General features: G+C 49.9%; 1 protein-coding gene across 2 annotated transcripts; it reads left to right on the top strand.

Annotated features, from left to right (window-relative positions):
• The first annotated feature begins 925 nt into the window (after positions 1 to 925).
• Positions 926 to 3,975, top strand: LOC121436498 (mitochondrial fission process protein 1). Of its 2 annotated transcripts, none has more exons than XM_041636460.1 (4): positions 926 to 1,087; positions 1,711 to 1,838; positions 2,178 to 2,410; positions 2,980 to 3,971. In XM_041636460.1, exons 1-4 carry the CDS (start codon positions 1,021 to 1,023, stop codon positions 3,050 to 3,052), a joined length of 501 nt encoding a protein of 166 aa, XP_041492394.1. In that variant the 5' UTR covers positions 926 to 1,020; the 3' UTR covers positions 3,053 to 3,971. The 2 variants fall into 2 exon arrangements, with proteins under 2 accessions (XP_041492394.1, XP_041492395.1); XM_041636461.1 differs by lacking the exon at positions 926 to 1,087 and adding an exon at positions 1,199 to 1,580 and having other exon boundaries at positions 2,980 to 3,975.
• Positions 3,976 to 10,685: the final 6,710 nt, after the last annotated feature.

Consider the following 10,685-nt stretch of genomic DNA (forward strand, 5'->3'; position numbering starts at 1 on the left):
TCTGGAAGGGCTGGAGGCGCTATTAACTACTGAGCAATCCCCCCCCCCCCCCCCCCCATTTTGTTTTACTGACTTGGACACTTGGGATTTGGAAAGGAGGTGGCTAACATCTACAAGGTGACACAGCAGGATTTGTCTCCAGGGGCCACACCGTTGCCTCTGATGTCCCAGAGTGCTTTTCCCCTGCAGGGAAAGGGCTCATAATAACTAATCCCCCAACTCCCTCCTCCTTTTTATTCTGCTCTTTTCCCTGGAGTTTAGTATGCTGAAGCCTTGGCTCCTGGCCTCATTAGTGCTCATTCATGTGATGTTTGGCCCCCAGGAAGATCCAGTTAGATGCTGCAGAGGAGGGACTGGGGTTCTCGGCTCCCACCTCTCCAGAGCACTGACCATCAACTCTCCCCGGCGCGTTTACCGAATCCACTTTTAGAGCACGGGATCTGAAAACACCTAGTCTAGATTCAAATCCGTTTCTTCACCTTTCAGTTGTGTGAGTCAGGAGAGAGACCTTTCTCTCTGTGCCTCTAATACCCCTCTGTAAAACAGGACCCAAGGCTAGTGCAAGAGCTTAAGGAGGCAAACCAAGCGACTGAACAATACCTGAAGACTGTTTTAATTAGTCCTCATGACTGGCTAGGCAGTGTGAATGCTGGCATGCCTCCCATTTGCACAGGAACTGAGGCTCAGAGAAATACACCTTTGCTACAAGTCACACAGCTAAGAAGACAACATCCTCCGAATGGAACCCTGATCTGTTTAGCTACAAAAACTAATCATGCCTGAGAGAGTTTTGCAGTAGCTGTTCGGAGAAAACACGACTATCTGCAAAATCCAAGCCTAGGAGAGGGGCTTGGGTGTACAAGGCAATTTTCAGACACTCCCTGCAGTGGCGATAGCCCGACCTGTCCTTCAGCCTCGGACTTCTGGCGGGTTCTTTCCTGGTGTTAGCCCAGTGCTACTGGGAAAGGAGGCAATGGTGAGGCTCTAACTTGCAGTGATTCGCACCGTGCTGGGAAAATCATGTCGGAGCAGCAACGGCAAGGAGCCGAGCGCGACCTCTACCGGGACACGTGGGTGCGCTACCTGGGTGAGCGTGGGAGTGAGAGACTCAGCGACCCCATCACTCTGGGAAACAGTAGTCGTGGGATGCGGATCTGGAGTCTGAAGGAAAAGGTTGGGCAGGAGATTGGGCTCAGGACAGGACCAGGGACTTGTCCAAGGTCACACAGCACTCTCTCCGCGGGTCTCTGCTGGAGGCACAAGCCGCTGCGTGGTTTGCCGTCTGTGATGATGAAGCACTAGCCATGGGGTCAGAGGATCTGGATTCCTACAGCCTGCCATCCCTTGGTGCTTCCTGAGCCTCAGTTTCCTCTTTTGCAAAAAGGGCTGAACACGAGGCATTGTCGGGTGCTGATTTTAAGAGTTGACTAGCCTGAAAGGCCTTGACACTTGTTAATTGTCAGTGGAACCCACCCGTCTGTCATTGGTGCAGATTCCCAGAACCACAGCTAGGGGTCTCTGATCAACAATGAGCTATGAACTTCTTTGTTGGCGTCAGTCCACAACCCCGAAACCAAAAGGTAAAGTCACTTGACTTAGATCACCTGCCCCATTGTAGTTTAGCAGACTAGGATTAGAAGCAGCTCTCTGTATAGCGCCCCCTCGTGGAACAGCCTGCGGGCTGGAGAATTAACTGCCTTTTCCCTCCAGGCTATGCTAATGAGGTGGGGGAGGCTTTCCGCTCCCTGGTGCCCAAAGCTGTGGTGTGGCTGAGCTATGGCGTGTCCAGCTCCTACGTGCTTGCTGATGCCATTGACAAAGGCAAGAAGGCAGGAGAGGTGAGTGCTAGTTCACCCTTCCAACTCCATCCTGGTGTGGGTCAGTGTGCAGCCTTGCATGTGGGACAGTCCTAGCCGTGTTAGCATCCTGCGGTCCATAAGCTAACCCTATTTGTAGGCTAGTTCATCCCCACCTGACCAACCCACATGGGTTGGAAGTGGCAGTCAGTACTTCTGGATGTCGGCAAGTCATCCTCGACCCTGAGTGTAGCCCAGAGTCCCCCTCCCAGCTTCCTTCTGCCCTGCCCCTCGTTCCTCCTCCCCGCTCTGCCCTCATGCTTCTGCCTATTGGTTTCCTGCTTCTGCTCCAGCTGGGTTAAATGTCTTTGTATCTACCAGGTGCCAAGCCCTGAAGCCGGCCGCGGCACCAGAGTGACCCTGGCTGTGGTCGACACCTTTGTGTGGCAGTCTCTGGCCTCTGTGGCCATCCCAGGCTTCACTATCAACCGTCTGTGTGCTGCCTCTCTCTATGTCCTGGGCTCTATGACCCGCTGGCCCCTGACTGTCCGCAAATGGACCACCACCACACTTGGGCTGCTGGCCATCCCCGTCATCGTCCACCCCATTGACAGGTATGTGTCTTCGGCCTGCAGGTAGAGTTAGGCTTTGAGAGCTGTGGGCGCAGAACCACAGCATCAGAGGCAGGGCAGAGGAAGTAGAGAGGGCATCTGTACCCTTGTCATAGGATGTAGCAGATACTTTGACCATGTGGGTGCTGGGAATTGAACTCAGGACCTCTGAAAGAGCAGCCAGTGCTCTTAACCTCTGAACAATCTCTCCAGCCTCCAGAAATACATTTTAAAAAAAGAACTAGATGTATGTATCAATCCAAATAGACCAAGATATAGTATGAGCAGAGGTCTGGGGGTGGGGTGGGGTGGAGCATAACTGACCCTGAGTCTCACAGTGAGTGCTTTATCCACCTTGCCTCAGTTTCCCCAACTGTAGAAAGAACAGGAAGATGGTTGTTATTCTCAGGGGGTTAGGTTTGACTTTCCTAAGTAGCCCAAGTGGGAGGAGAATGGTAAAATGGGGCCCAACCTGGTTGCTGTTGGTACCCTGTATCTAGGACTCTTTCCCTAAAGTCCAGTGTGTTTCCTCACTCTTAGCTACCTGCTTACCGTGTCTTCTCTTCTTGCAGGTCAGTAGACTTCCTCCTGGATTCCAGCCTGCGTAAACTGTACCCATCGGTGGGGAAGCCCAGCTCCTCCTGACCCGGCCTGTGCCCTGCCCATGACTGGCCCGCTCACATCAGAGAATGTGGACACTTGGCTGTTTGGTGTCCATGACACTGGCATCCAAGTGGGTTCAAAGTAACGGATGCTTAGAGACAAAAACCTTGAGGAGTGTTAGCTGCAGTGAGTCCCAGAGGTGGGACCTGACCCTGTGGTTGTACTGAGTGGGAGTTGACGCTGGCTGGGCATGTGTTCTGAAATATTTTTTAAGTATTTATTTTATGAGTATAAGTGTTTTAGCTGCATGTATGTGTGTTTGTGCACTACCCTTGGAGGTTTAAAGAGGTCACTGGACCACCTGAAACTGGAATTAGGGACGATTGTGAGCCACTATGTGGGTGCTGAAAACTGAACCTGGTTTCTTTGCAAGAGCAGCCAGTGTTCCTAACCACAGAAGTACCTCTCAGCCTCTAGACCTATCTTCTGATGAAAAAGTTAGACCCTCCCATGGAAGAGAAGGCCACTAAAGCCCAGAGAAGACATGGGATACTCCTAAGGTTATGGACAGCTGAGGACCAGGCTGTCCAGATGCTCTAGGTCACTTTGTGGTAATGTGGCTGAGTGACTTAGGGAAGAGCACAGAGGTGCAGCCTTTGGGACACTCAGGATAGAGTCTCTGGCCAGCCCATCCCCGCTGCAGGAGCTGTCGGGGTCTGGTTGGGAGGCAAGACAATCATACACCAAGTGCTAGTCCAATAAACCCTTAAGCAATGGTATTTTCTTTTCTTCATTGGGAAAAGTAGGGATGCAACCACACCAACAGCATTGAAGGAGAAGTGGGCTGGTTTCCTGGCTCTACCAGAAGGGGTGTGGGGAGAACAAGGGAGGGATGTTCCCAAGCCTGTTCAAGAGGAATATCAGATCCAACGAACCAAAAAGGAAGGGAGGGAGGAAGGAAGGGTCTGAAATGAAGGTTTAGGTGGGGAGAAATGAGAGGGTGTTTCATGTGGAAAGGTGGTATGGTGTCGTTGATGGGGTTGGGGTGGGGTCTCCAGAGCCGTGGCAGGGAGTCTGGACTGAATTCTAGACCTTAGAAGAAGTGTTGGAAAGTCTTGGAGACAATGTGGAGGAAGAGGAAACCTTAATTTGCTGCTGGGGAGATGCAAACTGGTGTAGCCATTATGGAAGTCAGTACGGAGGCTCCTCAGAAAATGAGAAATAAAATGACTTCATGACCAGCCATACCACTCCTGGGCGGGTGCCCAAAGAACTCTATCCTCAGACACGACTTGCACATCCATGCTCATTGCTACCCGGTTCACACTAGCTAGGAAATGGAACAGCCTACGGGCAGATGAATGAATAATAAAATGTATTACATAATAGACTTTTATTTAGCTATAAAAATGATAAGAAGATGTAAGGAAAATGGATGGAAGAGCATGCCTGCGTCTTAACTGTTTATGCTGTAAGGTCCCTGTCACAGGCCTTCTCTGGTCCTTAGAATTTAGACCTGGAAAGGAGAGTCATGCCATCTACCCTCCTCCTGGGCTAGTGGGAGGGCCAGAGCAGTGTGTCACTGGTCAGTGTTTAACCACTGGCTTCTTTAGGATAGAGAGACTCTATTGCTCAAGTCCATGCAAAGATGCTCCCATTGTGTCCTCTTTAAGGCCACCCAAGTGAAGCCCTTGAACACAACCAGGAACAACGTCACATTACCTAGGTGACTGCCAGAGCAGTTCCTTTGAAGGACGCCATCAGCCCGGCTCTGCTGTGTCTCATCTGGCACATGCACATCCGTGATCATAAATTAGGAACAGGAAGGATGTGTGTGTGTGTGGGGGGGCACCAGGCAGCATCTACTCACCTCATAAAACCCCAGTAAGAACCAAAGTTTGTTTCCGCCGAGGTTCACCCCGCAGAGCCAATGCACTCACTAGGCTGACTTACAGAGCATGTGTGAGGAGCCACAAACAGGAGCACAGCTGCCCCTAAAGCTGCCACACAAGGCCCGCACCCACGACGATGATGGCTTCCGCATGGCTGTATGAGGTCCCCTCCTTAGTCCTGCCTGACCTGGTTACTTCTAGCCCTTCCCTAGAGCAGACCTGTGCGCTCCTGGCTGAGAGGAGTGGCTGGACACTGCCCTATGAAAAAGGTTAAATGTCAACAGAGTCCAGTTGTGATCTTTTGTAAGCAGCCGCCACCGAACTCATAGGATGGGGGCAGTTTGGCTCTTAGGAGAGTCCTGAACAACAGACCACAAGGACAATAATAAGCTTTAACAATTATAACCACACACTAGAGTAAGAGCTTTTCCAGACTTGCAAACTGATTGTTTCTGGAGTTTTCCACTTAGTGTTTGGACAGCAACTGACTACAGGTAATTGCTGCATAGAAAGGAAAACCACGGACAAGACGGTAGATAGAAATTACCTCAGCAGGGGCTGAAGGGGATGGCTCAGCGGGGAAAAGCTTTTGAAATCATGGGTGCACTGCAGGTTGTCCTGAGATCCACCAGTGTTCAAATCTGAGATAATTGCTTCTGGAAGCTTGGCCTTAACATTGTGTAATCATGAGCAATAAAGTCAAGGGTAATGTCTTCACACGCTGAAGCAATAAGGGAATGAAAGGACAGATTGAGAAAGGCTCATAAGAAAGACACCTATAGCCAGGCCCACACCTTTATCTGAGCACTGAGGAGGGCTGAGATAGGTGGATCTCTGAGTTCAAGGCCAACCTGGGCTACACAGAGTCCTGGCTAGCCAGGGCCACATAACAAGGTCCTGTCTCAAACAAAACAAAAACAGCAAAGAAACCTACCTCTAGAACCCTGCTAACTTCAGGTTCTCCAGATTGGTACAACTGGTGGCAATCTCAGAGTCACCTGGAATGGCATCCAGGTTTGATAGAGAAGGATGACCCACAGGAGTGGTGTGGCTGGGCTTGAGGATTGTCCAACACTGCAGACATGGCTTCCAAACTCTTGGGTTTAAAAGCTTGAACCAGGCATGGTGGCTCAAGCCTTTAATCCTGGCACTCAGGAGCCAGAGGCAGATGGATCTGAGGCTAGCCTGGTCTACAAAGCAAAAAAGAAGAAGGATAAGGAGAAAAATAAAACTTATAGTTAGCCTGCCTTGGCTTCCAGAGACCCTCTTCGGCCTTGCTGGTGGTCATGGGACCCCAAAAGGGCCCTGATAGTGCAGATGTGGAAGCAGGTTGCTGCTCCATGATCAGGTTTCCTCCCTGGCAGGACTAGGCTGTGAGGGCCCAGGCCAGAGCTTGGTGGCACCTGATTTGTGGCTTCAGGCAGAGCCAATGAAGGGAGCTAAGGTCTGCCTCAGCTCCTCCCTTCTTCATTGAAGTGTTTGCTTCCAAAGATGGACTGGGGAGTTACCTAGCAAACAAGCTGCTCTTTTATCCCAGGAGACAAGATTTCTCTGTGTAGCCTTGGCTGTCCTGGAACTTGCTCTGTAGACCAAGGCAGCCTCAAATTTACAGAGATCTGCCTGCCTCTGCCTCCACCAACCAGGGCTCTCTGCAAGACTCTTAAGTTCTTCTCACGGCAGGATTCTTGTTTGATTCAGGATAGTCCATTGGGCTCCTGAGGCTCCCATGGGATATGACCAACAAGGTACCCTTTCAAAGGAACTGATATGACAGGAAGAGGGTAAGGTCCACCCCAAAGCAGGCTAGTAGGGCCTATGATGAACCCCAGGCATCTTCAGGGGAGACTGTTGGCAGGAGGCTACAGTGAGTAGGTATGGCTAGGCAGCCCCCAGGCCTTATGGCTTTGTTCTAGAACACCCTGGCAGTTAGGTCTCCAAGCAAGCCCTGGCTAGTTTTAGGGAACACTAAAAATCTCCACCAGGGGCAGCATGCCTCAATATGCCTTTGTTGACTGGTCAAAATGGCCATTGATTTCTCATTTCTCAAATTTCTCAGTGGCTCCATTTCTCCTAGTGGCCCCAGAGACCCAGCCCTTCATATGGTAAGGGTCTCGATAGGATTGCCATGTAGACCAGGATGGCCTGGGACTTATTTTGCAGCCCAGACTGGCTTCAGACTTGCTGATTGTTATGTCTCAGGTACACTCTATTCTTTGGGTGAACTTATTCCTTTTTTCTTCCATCCTCTCTCCTCAATTCTTTTTATCCTTCTCACTTCTTTTAAAAATATGTTGTGTGAGCACATAGGTGCAGTGCCGGTAGTGGCCAGAAGAGGGCGCTGGATCCCCTAGAGCTGAAGTAACAGGTGTTCGTGAGCTGGGAGCCAAGCTCTGCTTTTCTGGGAAATCAATAAGCGCCCTTGAGCTCTGAGCCATCTCTTCAGCCTCCCCTCACACTTCTCTCCCTTGTTCTTCATTACAGGCTTGCCGAATAAAATACAGGATGATGTAGGAAGAGGGATGTTTGAAAAAGAATATGAAAAGGAAAAAAAAAGGAAAATCTATATGAAAACCAGTGTTTTTGCAAATTTCCTAAAAAAATGCATGTATTTAAAAGTTTCATTAACATTACCTTACACAGGGCTGTGCGGTGGTGGTGCACACCTTTAATCCCAGTACTAGGGAGGCAGAGGCAGGTGGATCTCTGAGAGTTCAAGGCCAGCCTGGTCTACAGAGTGAGTTTCAGGACAGGCTCTAAAGCTATACAGAGAAACCCTGTCTCAAAAAACCAAAACAACAACAACAACAACAACAACAACAACAACAACAAATATTGCCTTACACAGAATCTATGGCCTCCCAGAAGCCGTAGATAATTGAACAAAAAGCCAGTGACAGGTGTGGGACCCCTTTTTCACAGTGTTGGTGAGGGGTCCACACCCCCCAAACAATAAGACTGTCGTCATCACTCTTGGTTACCCAGGCCTTACTAGAATAGGTAAAACTCCACCTGCTGAGGACACCACACACTTTGCTCACGGGACGTGGGAAATCAAGCTGGTGCTGACCTGAGAACATCCTCCCCATGACTAGATCTCACAGTGCCAGGAGTGCTGTGCAGGCTGCTGGGGGAGAAAAGCCATCAGGAACCCGGCCCAGATGTGCACCCTGTAAACTACAATAATGACGAGCCTGGAGAGATGCGCCCCCTGGTGCAATAATGGCCTGGACCTTATTGGGGTAACCAATAGCGTTCTCATTGGAATTAAGGTGTATTCTGCAGGAGACAACTCATGTCTAGTACTGTACCTGGTCACCAATCCGTGGCTGGAGAGGTCATAGGACCTACTGTTATCATTTTGCTAAAGGAATATAGTGTCACAATACCTTTTAAACACTTAACCTTTTACCCATATGCAACTCTCACCCTCATCCAAGAAACTTCTTTACACGGTGCATGGTGGTTATACAGAGTCATGACTGATCGACGTGCGGAGAGGAAGTGACAGGGAGTTCTCAGTCCTTAACGGGACATTGTGTCACTCCCTACACTGCAGGACACAGGACGTTTGTGAGAGCCAGAGGCTGGGGAAGATTGCTGTGACATGACATTTTCTGGCTATGACAGGGCCAACGCGCTCATCAGCTCACGGCAGCTGTGGTCGCCAGCGCACAACCAAATCAGACAGTACTCCAGGACGAAAAGGGAAGGGGCTCATGAGGCCCTCCCTGAGCTGAAGAGCTATCGGTAGCTGACAACCTCTGGAAGAAAGAGTTTATCTTCTTCAACAGTGACCCATGGCAGTTGCCCATGCTACAGTGGCTGGAGCCCAATAGCCATGAACGTTGGGTGGCACTAACTGGACTCAGTGCGTTAGAAACACAGATGGAGATGAAGTTGGGAACATTGTACCGAGGGGGGGGGGGATTCTGGGAGGAGTTGGAGTGGGAGAATGAGGAGCGAATGTGATGTAAACACTTGGTGGTTGCGTGTGAAATGACCACGGAACAGTCAATATGTTTGAAAAGATATGGGATGCTCAGTTAGACTTTAATGTTAGATAAGGAATACATTTTAAGTACCATCCAATATCACCCTTTTATTCTTTCAGAGTCTGACTGCTTTCTCTTCTTCACCTTTCCTTCCCTCTTTTGTGATTCTGGGTACTTTCCCCTCCCCTGCCTACTCAAGAAGGAGGGGCAGTCTTAGCCCATTTGGAAATTCACCCAGGAACCTGGAGGTCATAAAGCAAAGTGGACACCCTGGCTCTGGTCCAATTCCACCATCCGCAGGCTGAAGAAAACAGGGCCAGTGCTGTTGGAAGCCCAGTTCCTGTCCTGGCTAGTGTTATGTCAACATGACACAAGCTAGAGTCATCTGAGAGGAGGGAGCCTCAGTTGAGGAAAAACCACCATAAGATGGCTGTAAGGCATTTTCTCAATTAGTGATCAATGGGAGAAGACCCAGCTCATGGTGGGTGGTGCCCTCCCTGGCCAGGTGGTCCCGGATTCTGTAAGAAGGTGGACTGAACAAGCCATAGGGAGCAAGTCAGTAAGCAGCACCCCTCCATGGCCTCTGCATCAGCTTCTGCCTCCAGGTTCCTACCTTCTGTGAGTTCCTGCCCTCACTGTCTTTGATGATGAGCTGTTAAGTGGAACTGGGAGTGAAATAAATGCTTTCCTTCCCAGGTTGCTTTTGGTCATAGTGTTTCATTCCAGCAATAGAAACCCTAAGACAGTTCTTTTTTTAAAAATAATTATTATGTACACAATATTCTGTCTGTGTGTATGCCTGCAGGCCAGAGGAGGGCACCAGACCCCATTACAGATGGTTGTAAGCCACCATGTGGTTGCTGGGAATTGAACTCAGGACCTTTGGAAGAGCAGGCAATGCTCTTAACCTCTGAGCCATCTCTCCAGCCCCCTAAGACAGTTCCTATCTATAAGATGGGCATAAGAGCCTGTGCCCTTAAGTGTGTGCATGGCTCTACTCCCCTCCACAGAATATCATTAGCTTGGCGAGTCAGGTTTCACATTCATCTGCCACTCACGGTGCATCTTATGGCATCAGCAGGGCCCTTGGGTTCTGGCCCATGCTCATTCTATGAACTAGTCATCTCTTGGCAAGCATTGCACCAGGAGATGGGCACGCAAGCCGGTGTCTATGTACCATGCACAGGACAAGAAGCTGAGAAAGAAACTGGAAGCCTTGTCCCAGCTCCCCGGGGCTGTGGTGAACATCATGTGGTCATTTCTACAGACACAGAGCTAGCAGAGGACAGAACACCAGGCCCAGGAGTGCAAGACCCTTCCAGCCCTCTGTGAGACCCTTTGAACAATCTGCTTAAGCAATGTGGCTCTTGATTACTCGGGCTGTCCAATCAGGGTGGTTACCTCTTCCATCTACAAAAAGGTACTGGAGGGGTGGGGTTACCCAGTACACTCTACTGAAGGGTGCAGGGCAATCAAACCATTTCTTTTATCCTTGTCAGAGCAGAGTCTTTTGATGGGGTATCATGGGGGCAGTTTAGAGCAATACCTTCTGACTAAATAAACAAATACTCAGGTCCTAGATCTGCCGCTTAAGGCTATATGACACGGAGTGGCTAGGTCAGCCTCTCTGAGCCCAGTTTCTTCATTCATAAAGTGACTTTAATAAGGGTATTGGGGTGGTGTGACGATGGCATGAGCTGAACTTGTAAAGCACTTGGGACGGTGACACTCCTCACCAAACAACAGCTGTCATTTTTGCTTTGCCCAGCAGCAGAGAGAATTGGTCATGAC

This window comes from Microtus oregoni, unplaced genomic scaffold (genome assembly GCF_018167655.1).
Source record: "Microtus oregoni isolate MIOR12 unplaced genomic scaffold, Mior012 000049F_ref0000343, whole genome shotgun sequence".
Classification (NCBI taxonomy): domain Eukaryota; kingdom Metazoa; phylum Chordata; class Mammalia; order Rodentia; family Cricetidae; genus Microtus; species Microtus oregoni.

Excerpts from the sequence above, each read along its gene's own strand:
- LOC121436498 (XM_041636460.1), top strand. The coding sequence starts at position 1,021 with ATGTCGGAGCAGCAACGGCAAGGAGCCGAGCGCGACCTCTACCGGGAC. Across the intron at positions 1,839-2,177 it reads AAGGCAAGAAGGCAGGAGAG|GTGCCAAGCCCTGAAGCCGG; the intron begins GTGAGTGCTAGT and ends TGTATCTACCAG. Across the intron at positions 2,411-2,979 it reads ATCGTCCACCCCATTGACAG|GTCAGTAGACTTCCTCCTGG; the intron begins GTATGTGTCTTC and ends CTCTTCTTGCAG.